Source organism: Elephas maximus, chromosome 14 (assembly GCF_024166365.1).
Source record: "Elephas maximus indicus isolate mEleMax1 chromosome 14, mEleMax1 primary haplotype, whole genome shotgun sequence".
Taxonomy (NCBI): domain Eukaryota; kingdom Metazoa; phylum Chordata; class Mammalia; order Proboscidea; family Elephantidae; genus Elephas; species Elephas maximus.
This window is the reverse complement of record NC_064832.1, coordinates 38,539,136-38,562,426: the sequence shown is the minus strand read 5'-3', so window position 1 is coordinate 38,562,426 and position 23,291 is coordinate 38,539,136. Positions and strand designations below refer to the sequence as shown.

The 23,291-nt window shown below is 41.8% G+C and overlaps 1 protein-coding gene across 2 annotated transcripts in view; it reads left to right on the top strand.

Moving 5' to 3' along the window:
• Positions 1–11,774: 11,774 nt before the first annotated feature.
• TNFSF11 (TNF superfamily member 11) overlaps positions 11,775–23,291 on the top strand; it is a 39,731-nt gene continuing 28,214 nt past the window's right edge. The window contains exons 1-2 of one of the 2 annotated variants that reach the window (XM_049853138.1): positions 11,775–12,097; positions 19,716–19,883. In XM_049853138.1, coding sequence (XP_049709095.1) covers positions 11,873–12,097; positions 19,716–19,883 — 393 coding nt within the window. In that variant the 5' untranslated portion in view covers positions 11,775–11,872. Of the gene's footprint in view, positions 12,098–14,972; positions 15,085–19,715; positions 19,884–23,291 lie in introns of those variants that run through there. The other variant, XM_049853139.1, reaches the window with a different exon arrangement.

Here is a 23,291-nt window from a genome sequence, read left to right as displayed (position 1 = left end):
TGGGATGCAGGCCCCCAAATTCTCATAAAAACACCAGACTTAATGGTCTGACTGAGACTAGAGGGACCACAGTGGTCATGGCCCCCAGACCTTCTGTTGGCCCAGGACAGGAACCATTCCCAAAGCCAACACTTCAGATAGAGATTGGACTGGACAATGGGTTGGAGAGGGATGCTGGTGAGGAGCGAGCTTCTAGGATCAGGTGGACGCTTGAGACTATGTTGGCATCTCCTCCCTGTAGGGGAGATGAGAGGGTGGAGGGGGTTAGAAGCTGGTGAAATGGACACGAAAAGAGAGAGTGGAGGGAGGGAGCGGGCTGTCTCATCAGGGGGAGAGCAATAGGGAGTGTGTAGCAAGGTGTGTATAAGTTTTTGTGTGAGAGACTGCCTTGATTTGTAAACTTTCAGTTAAAGCCCAATAAAAATAAAAAAAAACCATATGGAACACAGTTCTACTTTGACACACATGGGTTTGCCATGAGTCAGGGTTGGCTTGAAAGCAGCTGATTTTTGAACGGGTCTCTGAGACCTCCAGAATTATTGAAGACCACATTTTAGAACTCCTAACGGAGCACCTAGTGACAAAGGTCTACATAGTGTAGCCTAGTTCTATTAGACATAGTGAATACTCAGTCCAAAGGTATTCTTGGAGTCACTAAAATCTGGGCATCATGAAGCAAAGAAGGGAGTCCCATGGCCCAGAGAAAGAAAATAGGCCAAGGGGAAAGAGTTGAAAAACACTGAGCATTGAGCCCCCTCCAGAGACCCTTTTTTATGCGGAGTTTCATATTCTTGAGCAACCAGTTGTCTCTCTGGGATTGCTTCTCACCTGACTAGTTGATACAGGGACTGGTGGTCTGGCTCACTTAAGCACATCTCATGCTGCTTTAAATCTCCACCTAAGAACTCCTTCTAGAATCATCAGACCCTTGCAAGGACAGAGGTTACTGTTCACATCCCAGCTCCAATCTGACCCATCCAAATTTAAATCTTTTATATATCATGCTTTCTGTTAAGCTTTCCACTGGGAGAAAAACCTCTGTGGCCAAAATCAACAAGCACTCAAGCAAGCAAACTATTTCCAGCAATAACAGAAGTAAAAACAAGTTTAAAATAGGAAGCCACTGTTGCATTTTAAGTGTGGAAGTGGTAGTGGATGGGCAATTTAAATTATCACTCTGGGCCCTGAGGTGAGGTTGGTTTGAGAGGTGACTGACTGGAGACAGGCAGACCTGTTAGAAGGATGTATAGGAATCTAGGTGAGGGATGGTGAGTTAGTGAGGGCAGAGAGGGAAGGCCTAATCCTGGGCTGACTGGAGCAGGAGGCCTCAGGAGAGCCCTCAGTAGAGTGTGGCACTAGGGAAGCTGACTAGAGCCTGTCTGTCTGGGTTCAAAGCACAGCTCTGCCACTGGCTATCCCTGCAGCCACCGGCAGTTTATTTATTTTTTAGTTCTTTTTTGTGTGCGTATGGTATTTCTTTCTTTTTTTTTTTTTTTTTGTACTTTAAATGACGGTTTACAGAACAAACTAGTTTCTCATCAAACAGTTAGTACACGTATTGTTTTATGACATTGGTTAACAATCCCATGACATGTCAACACTCTCCCTTCTCAACCCTGGGTTCCTTATTACCAGCTTTCCTGTCCCCTCCTGGCTTCTAGTCCCTGCCTCAGGGCTGGTGCATCCCTTTTGTCTTGTTTTGTCCTGTGGGCCTGTTCAATCTTTGGCTGAAGGGTGAACCTCAGGAGTAGCCTCATTACTGAGCTGAAGGGGGCCATACTCTCAGGGCTTCTCCGGTCTCTGTCAGGCCAGCAAGTCTGATCTTTCTGTTTGTGGGCAGTTTATTTAAACTCTCTGCACTCTCATTTATAAAATAGGGATGATAGTAGGAGTAGCTACCATCACAGAGTTATGATGAGGACTAAAGAAATGAATATAGATCAAGTGCTTTAGAATCATGCCAAGCGGAGAGTGGGCACTGTATGAGTGATCCTTATTTTAAAAAATATTTAAGAGATAAAATAAGCAGAACTTGATTGTACAGGAGAGGTGGCCAAGGAGAGGGTTGACATTCAGGTCTTTGGTTTGCATGACTGAGTGAATGATAGTGCCGTGAATCGAGGATTTGGTAGTGGTACAGAGGACAAAGTCATTGTGCATCAAAGACCACACTTTACTTACATTTCAATGCTGCTTTTTTTTTTTTTTTTTAGTTGTAGTAGTCTATACAAGCCATTTATCTCTCTGTTGCCATATTTTTCCTCATTTTTATGTAAGTTTTATATCTTCCTTCTATTTATTGCATTTCTTTAATATATGTATACCCATATGTATACATATGCTGTGTCCTAAAGGTTCTGATAGGAAATGTTTTCATTCTCATTGGATTCTATGAATATCTTTATTCCATCCTTAATATCTTCTATAATCCAGTCTTTTTCGAGCAGGATATTGTTCAGTTTCCAAGTGTTTGATTTCTTTTGCCTGCTTTTTCTGTTATTGATTTCTACTTTTATGGCCTTATGGTCAGAAAAGGTGCTTTGTAATATTTCAATATTTTGGATTCTTCTAAGGCTTGCTTTATGACCTAATGTGTGGTCTCTTCTAGAGAATGTTCCATGTGCACTAGAAAAGAAAGTATACTTGGTTGCTGCTGGGTGGAGTGTTCTGTATATGTCTATGAGGTCAAGTTGGTTGCTTGTGGCATTTAGATCTTCCGTGTCTTTATTGAGCTTCTTTCTGGATGTCCTGTCCTTCACCAAAAGTGGTGTGTTGAAGTCTCCTACTATTATTGTGGAGCTGTCTCTCTCACTTTTCAGTGCCGATAGAGTTTGTTTTATGTATCTTGTAGCCCTGTCATTGGGTGCGTAAATATTTAATATGGCTATATCTTCTTGGTATATTGTCCCTTTAATCATTATATAGTGTCCTTCTTTGTCCTTTATGATGGATTTAACTTTAAAGTCTATTTTGTCAGAAATTAATATTGCCACTTCTGCTCTTTTTTGATGGTTGTTTGCTTGTTATATTTTTTCCATCCTTTGAGTTTTAGTTTGTTTGTGTCTCTAAGTCTATGGTGTGTCTCTTGTAGGCCGCATATAGACGGATCATGTTTTTTAATCCATTCTACCACTCTCTGTCTCTTTATTGGTGCATTTACTCCATTTATATTCAGCGTAATTATGGATAGGTATGAATTCAGTGCTATCATTTTGATGTCTTTTTTGGTGTGTTGTTGACAGTTTCTTTTTCCCACTTAATTTTATGTGCTGAGGGGATTATCTTTATATATTGTCCTTTCCTCATATTTGTTGTTGTTGATTTTGTTTCTGCTGAGTGTCTATTTTTTTTCTTATATTTTACTTTGATGAGTAGGGCAGTTTGTCTCCTTTGTGGTTACCTTATTATTTACCCCGATTTTTCTAAATTTAAACCTAACTGTTATTTCTTTGTATCGCCGTATCTTCCTCTCCATATAGGAAACCTATGAGTACATTTCTTAGTCCCTCTTTATTATTTTAACATTGTCTTCTTTTATGTAATTACATCGCTGTTACCCTGTTTTGAGCTTTTTTTTTTTTTTAATCTTGCTTTGTTTTTTTGATTTCCCTGTCTGGGTTGACTTCTGGTTGCTCTGCCCAGTGTTCTAGTCTTGGGTTGTTAACTGATATTATTGATTTTCTAACCAAAGAACTCCCTTTAGTATTTCGTGTAATTTTGGTTTGGTTTTTATGAATTCCTTAAACTGCTGTTTATCTGGAAATGCCCGAATTTCACCTTCATATTTAAGAGACAGTTTTGATGGATATATGATTCTTGGCTGGCAATTTTTTTCCTTCAATTTTTTAAATATGTCATCCCATTGCCTTCTTGCCTGCATGGTTTCTGCTGAGTAGTCTGAGATTATTCTTATTTGCTCTCCTTTGTAGGTGACTTTTCGTTTATCCCTAGCTGCTCTTGAAATTCTTCATCTTTGGTTTTGGCAAGTTTGATTATATGTCTTGGTGACTTTCTTTTAACATCTATCTACCTTATGTGGAGTTTGATGAGCATCCAGGATAGGTATCTTCTCATCTTTCACGATATCAGGGAAGTTTTTTGCCAACAAATCTTCAACTATTCTCTCTGTATTTTCTGTTATCCCTCCCTGTTCTGGTACTCCAATCACTAGTAGGTTATTTCTCTCGATAGAGTCCCACAAGATTCTTAGGGTTTCTTCTTTTTTTTTAATTCTTTTATCAGATTTTTCTTCAAATATATTAGTGCCAAGTGATTTATCTTCAAATTCAGAAATTCCGGCTTCTACTTGCTCAATTCTGCTCCTCTTTCTATTGAGTTGTGTACTTCTGTAATTTTATTGTTAATCTTCTGAATTTCTGATTGTTGTCTATGGAGTTTTTCAGCTTATTAAATTTTTCATTATGTTCCTGAATAATCTAATTTCTTCAGTTGCTTTATCTGTGCGTTCCTTGGCTTGTTTTGTGTATTGCTTCATTTCCTTCCTGATGTCTTGAAGGGTTCTGTATATTAACCTTTTGTATTCTGCATCTGGTAATCCCAGGAATGCACTTTCTTCTAGAATATCCCTGGATTCTTTGTTTTGAGAACTTGTTGAAATGATCATAGTCTGTTTGTTTATGTGACTTGATATTGACTGTTGTCTCCAAGCCATCTATAAGTTGTTGTATTAGTTTATACTTGCTTACTGTCATAGCGTCTTGCTTTGTTTTGTTTTGATATGCCCAAATGGGTTGCTTGAGTGAGCTAGCTTGATTATTTCACCTTTGGAACTCTGACATCCTACCCCCAGATGGCTGGAGCTGTTATCAGGTATATCAGTGTAGGATTCCATTCACTTTTCTTGTATGAATTCAGCTTAGGTGTCCAGGTAGCTGATCATCAAGTGTGTGGTACAGGCTCTGCCTACAGTCTTAGAGGGGCAGGGTTGATTGGTATATGTACCGGTACCTGATTGCAGCATGGGGTCATGCTCTGAACAAGGCAGAGGGCTGAGAACAGACCCCCAAGTGTCTCTGAGGAAAGTGTGTCTCTCTTCCCTAGAGCATGCTCGTGGGTGGGTTCTGCAGATGGATCATGGGCACCCAATGTTTTTGGTTGTAAGGACTGGGAGGTAGCAGGTATCCTTGGACCCCTGTCATGGGTGGCTGGGTGACCTGAGTGGAGCTACCAGTCCTTAGGCCACTGATGTGGGTAGATGAGGACCCTGTTAAATAGGCAAAGCAATGTCAAACATCAAACACCCACCTCTGCACCACACAGCTGAATCGGCTGGAGTCTGCCAACAAAGGCCTATTCTCCTGAAATAGGCTCACACAGGTCCATGCAGAGGGGAAGAGTGCTCAAAGTCCATTGACCATTTATGCCTGGACAGGAGCTGCTTCTGTCCTGAGCTCCCCTGGTTAGTGGAGCTGGCAAATAATCTTTTCACCCAGTTGCAAATTTTTTCCTTCTCCAGGGCAGGAAGGAATGCTCTAGGCGCTCGACAGTGCCTATCTCAGGCCCAGGGAATTCAGCCACTGAAGCCGGCTTGTGGGTGCAGGGGGCACGGTAAAATATACACAAATACCTAGCTTTTGCCGAGAGAGCCGTTCTTCTCTGGTTCCAGAGGTGTGAGTAGGCTGTGTGGCTGGCTGCTTCTCCCTGAGGAAACTGCAGCCGAACGCTAGTACCAGTCTGCAGCCGCTGCTCTGGAATGGTGCCTGAGGGCTCCCTGCAATTCATGTCTGGTAACTCCTCTCCACTTCTAAACTGTCTCTTCCTCCCCCTGCCCCTCTGTTCATTTTCTAATCTTGCCTTTGATGCTCAGGGCTCCTAGCTTGCCATAAATATACCCGTTTCACTTGTTTTTTCAGGTCTTTGTTGTAAAGAGGGCTCGCCAGAAGCATCTGTCTATCCTGCCATCTTGGCTCCGCCTCTGCTCCATAAGGCTTTTTATGGCTGATTTTCAGATGCAGATCACCAGGCCTTTGTTCCAAGGTGCCTCAGAGTTGACTCGAACCACCAATCCGTTGGCTAATAGCCTATCACATTAACAGAAAATAACAAATCATCTGTCTTAGTTATCTAGTTCTGCTATACCAGAAATACCATAAGTGGATGGCTTTAACAAACAGAAGTTTGTTTTCTCAGAGTTTAAAAGGCTAGAATTCTAAATTTAGGACACCAGCTCACAGGGAAGGCTTTCTCTGTCGGTTTTGGGGGAAGGTCCTTGTTATCAATCTTCCCCTGGTCTAGGAGCTTCTCAGCGCAGGGACCCCGGGTCTGAAGGACATGACCTACTCCTGGCACTTCTGTTTTGGTGATATGAGGTCCCTCTCCTCTCTATTCAAGTCTCCCTTTTATGTCTTAAAAGAGACTGACTCAAGACAAAACTTAGTCCTATAGAATGTGTCCTGCGGCATTAACATAACTGCCTCTAATCCTGCCTCATGAACAGCATGCATAGTGGTTAGGATTTACAAAACTTAGGATAATCACATCAGATCACAAAATGGTGGACAATCACCCAATACTAGGAATCATGGTCTAGCCAAGTTAATACACATTTTGGGGGGACACAATTCAATCCATAACATTCCAACCTTTTCTCCCAAAAATTCCTGTCCTTGCCACGTGTAAAATACAATACCCCCTCACCACATTAAGGAGTTTGAAAGTAATTTGATGGACCAGTGGAGTTTAAGGGGCTCCAGGAAGGCCCAGCAAGGGCTGTGAACTGCAAGTCCATGGAATTTTTTTTTTTTTTTCGCCAGCATAATGCTTAGAATGGAATTTGAATGCTTTTGTCCAATTTCCCAGTCCTCAACATTTTCCATAGTCTTGTCTATTGTTCTTCTTCTTCCTGCCCTTTTTCAGTCCTTTTATGACTCCCTGGCCACTAACTATTTTACCAACACTTTGGCCATTTTTGTTTACTGCCCACTCATGTCCTATAAGTCTCTCTCATTTGCTTTTTACCAATTCTTGTTCCTAGAACCCTTAACATGTGATGAAAAAAAAGGATTTTTAAAAATTTGGAAAATTCTGTATACTAAAACCATTTTTTTGAAATTTACAACATACCTTTGCACAGAAATGCCACTGAGAAGTTGTTGCTCTTGTTAGGTGCTGTTGAGTTTGTTCCGACTTAGCCACCCTATGTACAACAGAATGAAACACTGTCCAGTCCTGCTCCATCCTCACAATTGTTGCTACATTTGAGCCCGCTGTTGCACCACTGTGTCAATGCATCTCGTTGAGGGCCTTCCTCTTTTTCACTGACACTCTACTTTACCAGATGTGATGTCCTTCTCTGGGGACTGGTCCTTCCTGATAACATGTCCAAAGTTGTGAGACAAAGTCTCACCATCCTCATTTCTAAGGAGCATTCTGGGTGTACTTTTTCCAAGACAGATTTTTTTTCATTCTTCTGGGAGTCCATGGTATATTTAGTATTCTTTACCAACACCGTAATTCAAAGGCATCAATTCTTCAGTCTTCCTTACTCATTGTCCAGCTTTTGCATGCATATAAGGCACTGAAAATACCATAGCTTGGCACCTCAGTCCCCAACGTTACATCTTTGCTTTTTAACATTTTAGGGAAGTCTTTTGCAGCAGATTTGCCCAATGCAATATGCCATTTAATTTCCTGACCGCTGTTTTCATGGGCATTGATTGTGGATCCAAGTAAAATGACATCTTTGACAGCTTCAATCTTTTCACCGTTTATCATGATGTTGCTTATTGGTCCAGCCGTGAGGATTTTTGTTTTCTTTATGTTGAGGTGTAATCCATACTGCAGGTTGTAGTCTTTGATCTTCGTTAGTAAGTGCTTCAAGTTCTCTTCACTTTCAGCAAGCCCACTGATAACATCTGCATGTAAAAAAGCAAACTAACTATGTTTAACACCACATTTCCCAAGCTAATTTGACTATGGGACTGTCTCTTTTCTTAAATGAATATTGAATAACATCTAGAGTAGCCATCTTCAAAGTGTGGTCTGAGAATCCCTAAGTATCTCTGAGATCTTTTTAGGGGCTCTGTGAAGTCAAAACTATTTCATAGTAATACTAAGACATTGTTTTTCTTTTTTATTCTCAATCTGTCATGAACAGAGTCCAGTAGAGTTTCCTAGAGGCTACATAATGTATGATATTGAAACAACTCAATACAGAAGTGGATATGAGGATCTATTAGGTCAGATATTAAAGAGATTTGAGAAAATGTAAATCAGTGCTATTCTCCTCACTACTTTTTTTGTTGTTTTAAAAAAATTGGTTATTTTTTTATAAAATTGTATTATGTTAACAAGCAAAAAGCTTCTGTGGTTGGAGTTCTCACATGGCAAATATTAATAAAAACAATCCACATAAACAAAGATTCTTTGGGGTTCTCAATTTTTTTAAGAGTGTAAAGGGGTCCAGAGACAAAAAAGTTTGAAAATTTCTGATGTAGCAGAATTACTGATAGTGGACAACGATTATTATTATAGGGATTTAAAGGTACTATTTTTTTTTTATGGGAAGACAACCCATGTTAGGAGAGCAGAGAAGGCCTTCTGGAGAAGTGACATTCAAGCTGAGAGAGGAAGGATGAGTAAGAGTTATCCAGTTGAGGGTAGAGAAAGCAAGTACACTATGCCTACAGACAACATTTTTAAAGGGGGGTGTGCCCTAAGCTGACAGAGAAAAGGAGTTTTAAGCTAGATTGTAAAGAACCATTTGAAGTTCTTATCTTAGGAGTTTTGATGTTATCCTAATAACACTTAGAAGCCATTAAAGGATTTTAAGAATGATGCATCTTTTTTACTTTTAAAAAGATACCCTGATGAGTGTATAAAGAACTGTTCAGAGGAAAGCAAGACTGGAGGCAGTGGGACCAGTTAAGAGAATATCAAAGTTAATTCAGGTGAGAACCAGTGTGGCTTGGACCAAGACAGTAACAGAGGCTCTGAGGACTCTACTCATTTTTTATTCAACCGACATTTACTGTGCAGCTACTAAGTAGTAGGCATTATTCCCGAAAATGAAGAGATGGAGGTGAATAATACAGATAAAATCCTTGAACGTATGGAGATTATATTGATAAATGAATAAATAATTAGAAAGATACATTTACCTTTGAAGGAGCAAGAAGTAGACTGACAGTGGATTTTCCGATAGGGCCTATGGAAGACAGAATACAATGGGACGACATCTTTAGAGTACTGGAGGAAAACAACGGCCAAGCAGTAAAAAAAAAAAAGAAAATATTGGATTCAAGCATACATGAACATGAGTCAAAGACTTGAGGGAACTTCTTGTTATCTGAGGATCAAGATTTTAGGCAATAAAAAAATGTGTATAAAACATTGTTGTATAAAACCTCCTACAGTCAAGTCATTGTGGGTTAAACTGCTGTTATGGATAGAATTGTGTACCCCCCCCCCCAAAAAAAGAAAATATGCATTAGAATTCTAATCCCTATACCTGTGAATCTGTCTTGGAAGAAGTACAGCCAGAATGCTCCTTACAAGTGAGAATAGCAAGACTTCGTCTCATGTACTTTGCACATGTTATCAGGAGGAACCAGTCCCTGAAGAAAGATAAACGTCATGCTTGGTAAAGTCGAGAGTCAACGAAAGAGAGGAAGAGCCTCAATGAGATGGATTGACACAGTGGCTGCAACAACGGGCTCAAGAATAACAATGTTTGTGAGGATGGTACAGGACTGGGCAGTGTTTCATTCTGTTGTACAGAGTCTCTATGAGTTGGAGCCAACTGAAAGGCACCTAACAGCAACAACAACAACATATCTGTGAATGTAATCCAGTTTCAGAATAGGATTCTCTTTGTTGTGTTAATGAGGCCATATACCTGTAGGGTGTGTCCTGAACCTAATCACCAGAGATTTATAAAAAGAGCAGATTAGACACAGAAGTAAGCACAAGGGAATTGCTAAGGAACCAAAGACTACCAGGGTTATAGAAGGTGAAAGAGCCAAGGATCTTCCCCTAGAGAAGATGGGTCTTCCCCTAGAGCTGGGGCCCTGAATTTGGCCTTCCACTTTCCTGAAATGTGAGAAAATAAATTTGTCTTTTTTAAAGACACTCAGTTGTGGTATTTGTGTTGCAGGAGCACTAGCTAAGACAGTTGCTATAACACATTTTAAAAATCTTTGATCTTAGTAAAGACTTATAAAAGGGATGAAATATAGAATGGTTTTCTGAATAAAGGATGAAAAAAACCCTACTTGGTGAAGATGATAAACTGACGGAAAGTAGGAAGGGTGTGCAAGGACTACACGGGATAGAAGATTTGTGTTAATAGTTTCTTTGTTGAAGTTTGGGAGTGTTTTTTCTTTCACTATCAAACTTGATATACACACACATCTAAAAGCCGAAAGCATTTTTAAACTTGAACAAAGCGTTTCATTTGCATGTGTGCTTTTTTTATTCAACCTGGTTGTTTTTTGTCCACACATGCTGAGGTCTAAGTGTTCAATTTACAGGGCACGCTTTAATAACTCTGAGATACACCATTTGTGTTAACTTTTCCCTATGTAAGTGCTCATTAGAGTGCTATGCAGGAACAGGATGCAAAACAGAAAAGCCCTGATAAAAAAGTGGAAACATCCTAAGTGTTATAGGTGTTTAAATCGGCCAGCACTTCCTCCCCTTCCCTCTGAAGATGTATCAGAATTTGTGAGCAATGTTAATATTTTCATTTTCACAACAAGGGGCACAATTCTGAAGAGAAGTTTTAAAAGCTCTGGAAAGTTTTCTTTAGCAAAGAAGCTGACATTTAAGTACACGTTTAGCTTTGTGTGACCTCCTTCTCTCCTGACTGATAGCACAATGAGCCCTCCTGGTTTGCCTTGGAAACTCTGGTGGCTAGTCATTAAGAGCTGTGCTGCTAACCAAAAGGTTAGCAGTTCAAATCCACCAGGCGCTCCTTGGAAGCCCGATGGGGGCAGTTCTACTGTGTCCTGTAGAGTCACTATGACTCGGAATCGACTCCACGACAACGGGTTAAAGGGTTTGCCTACTTCTGGGGTGCATAGTCCTCCTCTTTCTCTGCCCCATTTCCTTTTTAAAATCAGAGTTGGTGTTAATAGGCTCTATGATGACACATTTAAAACCTAAGGCATTCAAAGCCACTTGAGAGTGCAGAAACAGGGATTTGGGAATGGGGCAATGGAATTTTCTGCGTCTGCCAAAATATATAATTCAGAACCTGTATTTGGAACCCTGATAGAAGTCGAATTCTCAGGACTCCTTAAGATACTCCCAGCGGAGTTTTATTTTTTTCGGGGGAGGTAGGTGGGGGGGGGGCGAGAGGGGTTGGATAGGGAGGGCCGAGACATCCTCAAGTTCAACTTTCTAAATCCTAGGAAGGCAGGGATGCAAACTGCCCCGCGAGGAATATCCACGACGTAACCCTTATACTTGACCCTGGGCTGCATCTTTCCCAGCCCATCTCTTAGACTTTTGGAAGGCCTGTGAGGATGGGCAAGAGGAGTTGGGAACTGCTGGAGCAACCCACACCGTCCTCCTCTGAGCGGTTGGGTAGGGAGGAGGCCTTTCAGTGAGAGTGAGAAAGGGAGGGAGGGAGAAAGGAAGGAAGGGGAGCTAGAGCTAGGAGTGGAAGAGGCAGCCTGGCCCGGGGCTGATTGGCTCCCGAACCCCAGCCCTCTCGAAGCGGTTTATAAGAGCTGGGGCGGCCGGGCCCGCTGCCCGCTCACCAGCGCGCCCTAGGAGTCAGCGCCCGGCACTCAAGGCCCCGCCTAGTCCAGTTCGGACTCCGCTGTGGTCTCCTGAGTTTGCGGCCCCCAGATCGAGAAAGGGGGAGCGCGCGAGAGAGGAGAGCGCCGAGCGAGCGGAGCAGAGCGCCATGCGCCGCGCCAGCCGAGACTACACCAAGTACCTGCGCGGCTCCGAGGAGATGGGCAGTGGCGGCTCTGGCGCCCCGCACGAGGGCCCCCTGCACGTCCCGCCGCCGCCGCCCGCATCACACCCGCCCCCCGCTGCCTCCCGCTCCATGTTCGTCGCCCTACTCGGGCTGGGGTTGGGCCAGGTCGTCTGCAGCGTCGCCCTGTTCCTCTACTTCAGAGCGCAGGTGAGTGCCCGCCTGCCCCTGAGAGCGCGGTCGGGGCGCACCGCCCTCACTGTTGGGGAAACTGAGTGTGGCCGCCGAGCTCGGCTCCCCAGACCCTCTGTATTCAGACCGGCAGAGTGACTAAAAGGAAGGGAGAGTGCACTTGGGGAGAGCCGAGCGCGACGCTGCGCAGGGCTGCGCGCATGGGGACAGCGGGGCGCGCTCGCCTCTCCTTGGTACACGCACTCGTGCGCAGCAGCGCGCCAAAACCTGGGCTGCCCTTGTCTGGCTAGTTTGAATTTCCCCCGTGAGACGGCATTGGCCGCTCACCTCTTAGAAGTGTTTGCAAACTTTTTTCGTCCTTCCATTTCTTACTTGGAGGTAAGAAGCAACTCCATGAGTAGCAATTGAGTCAGTGGCAACTGATTTGGCTTGGTTTTGGTTTAACTTCCACTTAGGGGGGAAAAAATGCGCCTTTGCTTAATCTTCAACCCTTTCCTTGCCCGCTCACCACGCAGGGGATTTCGGTTTCTGGGCTGGCTGCTCTTCAGGTCTTCTCTGAGCCACAGCGCTTGAAGTGCATCGGCTTCTGGAGCGCACAGTGCGGAAGGTGGTGGTGCCTGCGGTGCCTGCAGCGGTTGGGATAGTGGGTGGCTATGTCCCAGGTCGCCAGATGAGCCCAATGGCACAGCGCGATCGGAGAAGCCTGGTCGTGGGGCACGGGGCACCGTTGCTGCTGCTGCATAGTCCTCTGGGACTCCTCCGCAGTGAGGGTGAAGGAGGCAAGGTATGGGTGGTGGTGGTGGTGGGGTGTGTTTGGGAGATAGTGGTGAAGTTCTTTCCAGTAGCACAGCCTGTCTACAATCTAGCAAGTACCAGCCTTTTAAAAGACGAGCCAGGCCTGCATGAAGGCTCAGAACTGCAGGAAGATAGGAGAGAGGAAGGGGTAAATTTGTAATATTATGCTTTCTGGTGGTTTATGCCCTTGTGTTTTCTTGGAAATTGCAGTGCCGTTGGTTGGATTCATTCAAGTAATCTTGTCTGGTGCTATGAACTCTTTCTCAGAGGAAGTGGGGGGCTGACTGTGCATTTTTTTATGGGAAAAGAGAGTTGGGTTTGGCCTTCATTTGTTTTCAGGCTCATAGGTGATTACTTAACCAAACTGGAAGCACAAAAACCTGGCATTGCTTGGCTTGTCTAGCTTTTCGTCATGTGCCTGCATCTTGCCATTGCTTTTAATCATGGGATTTTTGTTAAATGTTCATTATCCTCTAGTTCACTTTTTGTAGAGCTGTTTTGATTATGTGTTAAAACAAAAGTAGAAGTGCTATGAGCCGTACTTCAGAAAACCAATATTTGCATATTAATAAGAAATGATCTTTACCTGTTGAGGGAATTTTTTTTTTTTTTTTTTTTTTTTTGCTGAATAGATGACTTTTGAGTGGTTGCCTTGCAACATAGGTTACAGAAATCTACATGGAAGCGATGAGATATTTTCCTTTCATTGGCGTATGTTGCAGTCAAGAACGAGTGGTTTAATTTTTTTTTTCCATCTAGCATGTTGTTTTTTCCTATCAGTTAAATTGATTTCGACTCACAGAGTAGCACTTCTTCATAGGGTTTTCATGGCTATAATCTTTACCAAAGCAGATCAGAAGGTATTTCTCCCACAAAGCTCAGCTCTGGGTGGGTTCCAGCTGCTAATCTTTTGGTTAACAGCTAACTGCTTATCTGTTGTCTGACCAGGGCTCCTACCTGCCTATTTAATGCTATGTACTGAGTGCCTCCTATGCACGACACTATTCAATACTATGAGATATGAGGCAAGAATAATTTATTCGACATACGTTGTGCACCTACTGTGTGCATGACATGGTTCCAGGTAATGAAGTGGCATATAAAGATGCTTTACAGGGTTCTGTCTTTCAGGGGCCTGCAACAAAAGACTCTTAAAATCTTTTAAGCAAAAAGAAGTCAGCATTCAGAAAAGGGTAAGAAAATGCAGTAATTCTCCACCTTTTATCTCCTCCGACACCTTAGGGATATGACATTTTCATAGCAGTAACAGTGAAGTGGGTGTTCAGTGTTGAAAGAGCAGGAGGGAATGAGAGGGTTCTAGAGCAGGAGGGAATGAGAGAGTCCTAGGGACCATGTGCAGTGTAGCTTGGAAGGAACCATGGAATTGGTATGGCCATGCAGGAAAGAGTGACCTGCTGAGCTCTTAGTACAGTTGTTCAGCATTCCTGTAGGAATTCTTAATATTAATGGTCCAGAGGACTACAAGGTCTGGCCTTCTGATGATCACTTATAACTTATCTTCTGCATTAAAGTCAAGAGGTCTTGATGATACATGGATAAAAGGGAAACTCTTTCTAAAGTAAGCCTCGCTAGCAAATTCTCATTTGGAGAGCTTAATGTCACCAGATTTTTGGATACAGTTTTCCGAAATGCCATGAAACTTGGGTTTCTCTAAGACTTACGTAGAGTATTTGAGCCATTACTCTGAGCACGATTTTGCACTACATTTGGAAAGGTCATCTCCCTCAGTGAAGAAGTAATATTAGGAGTGACGTGTTCATGCGAACATACCATTAAAGCTGGTTGCATTTTACCAGATGTTGTATCTGTGCTTGAAACCTAATATCATCACAGCCATTGAGAGATACTTTCTGAAATATTTACAAGCAAAAGACAGTAGTGTCTGGACTTTGTTTCAAAATGATCAGTGGGGAGAGTAGGGGTTAGGGAAGTGGTTAGTTATAGAGGAAACAAGACTGGCCATGGGTTGATAATTGTTGAAGCTGAGTGATCAGTATATACAGGTTGAACTCTAGTATTCTTTCTACTTTCGTATATATCTGAAGCCTTCTTTTAAAGTTCTAGCTAAGAGAACAGACTCAATTTGACCTGTCACTGATCCTGCATTTTCTTTGATATCAGCTCCTTGTGGATCAACTACTTGGAGTTTCTGGATGCATTTGAATGAGAATGAAATCATCTAGTAGCAGGTAACATGTTTGCAGTTTAAAGTAAAGAAAAAGGAGCCAGTTTCATTGTTTTTGATTAAAGGTGGAGGTAAGATGCTGTTCCAATCCTCAAGAAAGAGAAGTTTAATTTTAAGTGCATAAAGAAGGATGCCCAGCAGATTGTAAAAATAGCAGTGACTATTAGTTTTTCATTTCTTCGGCCTCAACTTATGTTTGAAGAGTTAAAAATGAATCAGCCTCCGGAGTGTTTGCAGCTTGCCCGTGCCTAGATGAAAAAAAAACAAATGTACCAGATCCCGCATAGATTGGCTTTTCCCCACCAACCCACCGATGAGAAAATAGCATGTGGGCTTGTGCTATATATTTACCACATAGTATTCATGCTTCGGTTTACAAAGGAAAAAAAAAAAACCCTTCCAAAAAGTTGCTTGTAAAATTCGTATGTGTGTTTAACATCCATAGAATCATATATCAAAGCTGAGAGTTTAGCCACAAGATAAGCTTTTCAGAAAACTCAAGTTCTTTTGCTCTTTCAACTCCTTCCCCCATCTCCCGATGCGCACACGCCAACCTTGAGGGCTGTTACCCAGGAGAGCAGTGACGGCTGACAATCTGATGTAAAGCTGTGCAGGCTGCCAGTTTGAAAACACAGATAACGAAGTAGCACAAACGTCAAGCATCCTGCCTCACTTGATTTTCAAGGAAGTTTAAAAAAAGAGAAAACTGAAGTTCATTTCATATGAACTACATTATCTGATAAATGCACTTTGAAAGTCCGTTTTGAATCTGATAGTCAAGATTTATTTGGTGTTTTCAGACATTTCTAGGTACAATGAATTCCTTCATGACTCAGTTTACTGTGGTTTTCTGGTGAATGTCTGGCTTCCTCAGTGGAGTGTAAGTTCGATGAAAGTAGCGACGGCCTGTATCACTCACACTACCTTATTCCAATCGTGTAGCCCCGTATGTTTAATTTGCTGAGAAGGGTTTTCAAATGATTTACAACCCTATGCATATGTCAGTTTCTAATGTGTAACATGAAATGATCTGATTAGCTATCAAAATAGACAAAAGTATAATTTTTCAGTCGTGTAAGTCCTCTATCCGGATTGCTGTGTGCCAAGGGATGGGTTGTTAGATAGAATCACTCATTTAATCCTCTGTGAGCTTCCAGTGCTGTTCACACCCCATGTTCTGAGTTCCTTCAACCTAGAGGCCACAGGAGGGGAAGTCCTAATCTACCTTTTCCTGGTTGGTCCTGCACCCCGAACCTCCGCTCTTCGCCTTTCTCCTGGTCACCATTTTCTGCAAAGGAGAGCTGCAAAGATACCCAGAATGAGAAAGACATTTAATTGTAGATCAAAAATTAATTTCTAACGGATGATCCTTAAGTAAACAAATGAATGTATCAAAAATAATTGTGTCACACTTGCATGATTTCTTTTGGATAAACAACTGTTAAAGTTTTCTATATGTTTTAGTTCTAATGTTACCTGTCCAAACAGTGGCTCTCACTGCACACTAGAAGTACTGGGAGAGACAGACACCAAGTGGCTCCTACCCCCAGAGATGCTGATTGGCTTGGCCTCGCGGGGGCGGGGGAGGGGGGTCTGGGCATGGGCATTTTTTAAAAGGGAGAAGGGATAAAATCTTGGCATTATATTGACTTGCATCAAATCGTGAACCATTAGCAATTGTAGTATTTGTACTAATTGGTGCTGCTTATAATAAAATTTTAAAATTTGTCTCCAATGAAATTTGGGGTCATTTTAATAGCAGAAAATCTATATTTGTGTATTTGGCATTTAAGGCATGATTTCTCAAAGCTTTTTTAGCATGTGAATCACCTGGGATCTAGTTAAAAGGCAGATTTCCATGCAGTGCTCTGGGGTGGGGCCTAAGTTTTGCATTTCTAAACAGATCCCTGGCCTGATGATACTGCTGGTCCTTGGACCACACTTTGAGAAGCAAGGGTGTAGGGGACTGCTGCTTCAGTTAGACAGCTCTTACCTTGTCAACAGGATTCGAACTTAACCAATTTTAGGGCCTGAAGGCACTCTCCAAGGAGCCCTGGTGGTGCAGTGGTTAAAGCACTTGGCTGTTAACTGAAAGGTCAGTGGTTCAAACCCACCAGCTGCGCCATGGGAGAAAGATGTGGCATGGCAGCCTGCTTCTGTAAAGATTACAGCCTTGGAAACCCTATGGGACGGTTCTACTCTGCCCTATAAGGTCACTATGGGTCAGAATCAAATCACGGCAAGGGGATTTTTTTTTTTTTTTAGGCCCTCTCCTGCAGCTCTGCATTGTTCCTTTAGCTAAGCAGTATTCTGATGGTGAGCAACGGAGGCAGGAGGCCTTTTGCACGGCTCTTTTTTCCTGAGGTCTGAACCCCATGGCTTTTCTGGTTTTGTGGGATACTTATTGACATACACATAAATGAGCTTTCTTTCTCTTTTTTTTTTTTTAATATGATTGGAAGCTTTCTTTATATAAAAACTCACATATCTGATTATTTTAATGAAAATATGAAAAATAAATATGGCTTGCAAATAGTTTTGCTTGGTGGATAGTACCTCTCCCACGATCATGTTTTGTTGTTAGCTGCTGTCAAGTCAGCCCCCAACTCATGGCAACCCCATGCACAGCGGAATGAAACGCTGCCTGGTCCTGCACCATCCCCACAATTTGTTGCAGATCAGACCATTGTGACGCACAGGGTTTTCACTGGCTGATTTTTGGAGGTAGATCACCAGGCCTTTTTTACTACTCCTTCTTAATGCGGGATCTCCACTGAAACCTATTCAGCGTCATAGCAACATACAAAACTCCACTGTCACATGGCTAGTGGCTGTGCCTGAGGTGCACTGGCCACGAATCGAACCTGGATCTCACACATGGAGGGGGAGAATTTTGCCACTGAACCACCAATGCCTCATGCTCTCACGATCATAGATAATCCTTATATTTGCGAGGCTGGAATAACAAAATTCGTATTAGTGGATGCATGTTTGTTGCAAGGCCTTAATTTTGCTTTGGGAATTTCAGGTACTGGTGGGGAACTTCCCAGTTTATTTCTGATGGCCGGTTAATAAACATACACATTCTGATTACTGTTAAAGAGATCAGGAAATGAGAGACTTGGTATTAATTCTAACTGAGCTCTGGTTGTTTTAAACTAATCCAATTTTTCCTTTTTTCCATACTAAATAAGCAAATACACATGAAGTGTATTTGAATTTTTGAAAGAAGAGGACAATAAGTCCAACTATTTTGATAAAAACAGTCGATTGTTAATTATATCTACCCTTTTACTTGGTGGAATCCCTGGGTGGTGCAAACATTTAACACTGAAAGGTTGGAGGTTCGAGTCTACCCAAGGGTGCCTCAGGAGAAAGACCTGGGGATCTGCTTCCAAAAAATCAGCCATTGAGAACCCTATCGAGCACGGTTCTGTTCTGACACACATGGGGTCGACGTGAGTGGGCGATGACTTGGTAGCAACTGGTTGGTGGTTTTGCTTGGCAGTGGAAACTGCTACAAAGGCTTTGCCAGAGCCTGGAGGAGGAGCAGGCAGACCGTTTACAGAGAACAGCAGTGCTTAGAAATACGGGGTAAGTGCCCTAACCAGGCATCTGCTCATAACACCATGGGGACGTTTTAGGTGGGACAGTCCTCACATTATAAGAATTTTAGCGTTGCCTAGCACCTGCAAGTATTTTTTTTTTTTTTTTTTTAGCACCTGCAAGTATAGGCTGGTTACCTATGCAGTCCTTGCCCCGTGTGACCAGCAGATGTCACCTGCATGCATTCCCTGACACCCCCAGACAGACTACCACTGTAGCTGAGAAACACTGAATCAACAAAAGGGAAAGAGTGCTTCCGGGTTCGGGTTTTGTTTGGAGCTAGGAAATGGATTTCTTTTGTCTCTGATTAAAATATACAGCGATTAAGGGAGGAGGCCGGGCAAACAGTGGCCCAAGGTGATGCTGATTTCACCTGATGTATGTAGGCTTCGTGCTTCGTATATCCGAACGGGCTTTGTAATCCTGTCTAGTGTGTTGCATCTCACCTGAAGATGAAACGCTTTCTCTGCCCGCACCCACCATCTGTGATTTCCTTGATGCCATTCCCCTCTATGAAGACTTTCACGTTGTCAGATGATTTTGGTAATTTCACCATGAATCACACAAGTATAATTCTGGTATTTTTGAAAACCCACCATAAAACTTGGCTTTGGGTTGTGGAAGATATGCAGCTGCTCATTAAAATGAGTTAAAAGTCCATGCTTTTGCCAACTTGAGGGTAATTATGGTAACTATTAGCCATTGGGAACCCCAGCGGTGCAGTAGTTAAGTGCTCGGCTACAAACCAGAAAGTCGGCGGCGTGAACCTACCAGGTGTTCTGCAGGAGGAAGATGACGCAGTTTGCTCGCATAAGGATTTACAGCCTTGGAAATGCCACAGGGCAGTCCTACTCTGTCTTATAGGGTCGCTCTGAGTTGGACTTTGACTCGACAGCAAGGGGTTTTGGTATTAGCCATTAGGGAAATAAAGACTTTTGCAAGAATGAGTTTTTCCTTAAGTCACACTTTATTAAATAGCAGAATGATTAATGATACCCACTTGAAGGTTCTTTTTTTTTTTTTTTTCAGATGGATCCTAATAGAATATCAGAAGACGACACCGACTGCTTTAAGAGACTTTTCAAACTCCATGAAAATTCAGATTTGCGAGACACAACTCCGGAGAGTCAAGACACAAAATTACTACCTGATTCGTGTAGGAGAATTAAACAGGCCTTTGAAGGAGCTGTGCAAAAGGTAGGTTCTTACTGGGGTGGATCAGTCAAGGAAGGACCTTGCTGGCTTTACCAGTACTGAAAATTAAAAGAGGCTGAGTACTATTGACTTGGTCCTTTTTTATTATCATCCTAACAATTTGTAAAAGAGCTAAGGATAATTTTTTTCTAAGGACTAACAGGATTCTTTTGAAGTTGGTAATGATTGATTATGGAGACCAGAGACATTCATGCAAATATTTTTTTCTTGTTTCTTTTTAAGAGGAGGGTTTTAAATTCCTACTTGGAAGGAAGACAAGGTGGTTTGTGGTTAGTCAATGGGTCCGTTTGCTAGTTTGAATTCACTGACCTAGAAACCATTTGCTCAGTTCACAGGACTTTCTGGTAGCTATTTCCTTTACGTTTGGTTTTGTGATTGTAGGATCCCCTTGTCCACATCTGTTGATCCAGGCTCTGATGAGAAGCAGTTGTAACTGGTCCTTTGTTGTCATCTATGCTGAGGAAGTAAGCAAGCAGGGCAGGAAATGATGTGGTGGGTGAGATAAAAATTCTGTGTCTAGTTTCTCGTTTTCCAGGAGAGTTGGATGAGAAGGGAAGAGATGGGGACAGAAAAGACCAATGACTGCTTTCACACTAAACAGCGTCAGTTAAGAAACACTGTAATAACTGGCCATTTTACTTCCCTGACAAAACACACTTGAGACTCCTGTAGTTTTGGAATTATATTACTTATTGTTCAATGCACACATACCTGCATGCACATTTCACACCTGGGTATACACTTGCACACATTCATGGATCCACCTCTCCATTCCAACATCTGTTTTGCAGCTTCCTACTAATTGAGAAAGGTTGGCAGCTTGAGCCTGCCCAGAGGCACCTAGGAGGAAATGCCTGGAGGTCTCCTTCCAAAAGGTCACATCTACAAAAATCCTATGGAGTGCAGTTCTACTCTGCAGCCCAAGGGGCCTCCAAGAGTCAGATTTGACTCAATGGCAACTGGTTTTCTTTTCTTCTTTTGGGGATCTCTGGTCATCTCAGAGTAAATTCTGAAATCGTCAAAGCCGGTAAATCTAAATTGAATTTTATTTAGCTTACTTTTTTTTTTTTCAATACACACATAGTAATTGCACTTTTTTTTCCCAAAGAGGATGCATGTTGGAGGTAGCGATAGGTCGAAAAAACTTTTTGTAAAGATAAGTGTAACACCCATAACACTGAGATTTGGTACTTTTTATCAGATCTGAAACACCACCAACTTTCAGCTTACTTCCTTATTTCATGCACCATTAAGAAAGAAAAAATGTTGGCTGAAAACTTAAACATGATCATCACAGATTCTGGTTTGCATCCCGATTTCATAGATATAAAATGTGAAAAAAAAAAAAAGTACCTCGTGGACTCTTACTCTAGTATCTGTACGAAAGCACGTTGTTTATGAAAACTCCTTTTTCATTATAATTAACGTATGTGGCTTAGCTTCATGCAGTCGATGTATGTTTTAAATGTGGGCTTACATTTAGTGATCTTTTCATCTTACGTGCTAACTTCCAAGCAGGGGCATTTCTGCTGATCTGTCTGTTTTTGTTTTTCTTTTTGATATTTCCTTTTGTATCAATCTGCTTTTTGCTCCATTTGTCAAGTTTATCTCTCACATGCTGAGTAATCTAGCTATAAACAACTATTAACATAGACTAGCAGTAATTTATACATATATATTATATATGTCTATATATTTGTATACACACACACATAAAAGCCCTTGCCATCGAGTCAGTTCTGACTCATGGCGACCCTATGTATACATATATATTCATATATGTATATGTGTATCTATATGTGTGTGTTTATATATGTATGTGTGTATATATATGTATACATATACACATGTATGAACTCTTAGGAAATATAACATTTGATAATCTTATTTTTTAACTTTTTATTTGGAAATATTTCCAAACTTACAGGAAAGTTGCATGAATAAAAATAATATAGAACAATTACTTGGTGACTAATCTGTACTCTCTGGCGGTCTTGCAATAATCTCTGTTGCTTTTGTGTGCGTATCTGCCCCTACCTGCCCCATCAGAACTTCCCTGTTCATTGCCCCATTTCATTTGAGCTTTCTTAGTGACTGCCTAGATATTATGATAAACCAATTTGTATTTAAATATGTTAATTGGGCAGAATTTTCACAATTTTAGGAACCTTTTGGAAACATAGTGCCTTGTTCTAAATGGGTAACACTAATTATGAGAGATTCAGTATCTGGTAAGCCAGAACGAGGAAGATTTGTGGGCAGGCAAGAATATGTATTAAAAAAAAATCACCAAAAACCAGTTGTCGTAGTAGACTCCAACTCATGGCAACCCCATGTATGTCAGAGTAGGACTGTGCTTCACTGGGTCTTCAGTGGCTGTCTTTTCAGAAGTAGATCACCAGGCCCTTCCGGGGAGTCTCTTGGTGGACTTCAACCTCCAACCTTTTGGTTAGCAACCTTGAGTGTTAATTGTACCACCCAGGGACTCCACAGTCAACTGCTTTAACTACAGGCACACAGTCTTAATTATACTAAAAGATTATTATAGCTCACAGGATTAATTTCTCATTTGTTTTCATTGTGCTATATATTTTAGCTATTACATATAGGGTCGCTATGAGTCGGAATCGACTTGATGGCACTTGGGTTTGGTTTGTTTTAATAATATTATGCTACAGGTACTTCTTTTTTTTGTAGAAACTTATTAAAATTACTCAGAAACAAAAATAAAAACCAAGCCCACCGCCGTCGAGTGGATTCTGACTCAAATAGATTGTTTACTCATATATCCCACGAGCACCCCATACATCCAGCTGTCTTTCAGTGGAAAAATATATGGTTGCTGCCGTGATTATACGTCCTACATTTCTCCAAATGTGGATTCTGAATCCTTTGGCTCAAAACTCCTTGTTCCATCCACTACAGTAAAAAACTCACTCTTCACACCTTTTAAAGGTTTCCACAACCTGTACCCAAGCTGGTCATCCACAGATAAAAACCTATACTGGAGCGAAAAATAAGGCTTGTCCAGACAAGTCAATGACTCACATTCTCATTTTGACTTCCGGCTATTTGTCTAGTGTCTGCCCATGGCCGGAGTTTAAGGTTCTTTAAGACTGGGGAAGAATAACTTCATGCTAACCAAAGTGCAATCTCTATATTCCCCAAACACGATTTAGGGCACCTCAGCTTATTGGATATTGACTTTTTTTTTTTTCATTAAGGAGCTGTCATAATATACCAATGTGTGTTTAGGGGTGGAAGATGCTATCTCTCCCCTCTAGACAGAGGATCTTTAGGAAGGAGACGAGCATTATCCATACCTTATCATTAGGCTCAACCAACAGCCTCGGAAAGCATATGGGGCAGTTCTGCTCTGTCCTGTAGAGT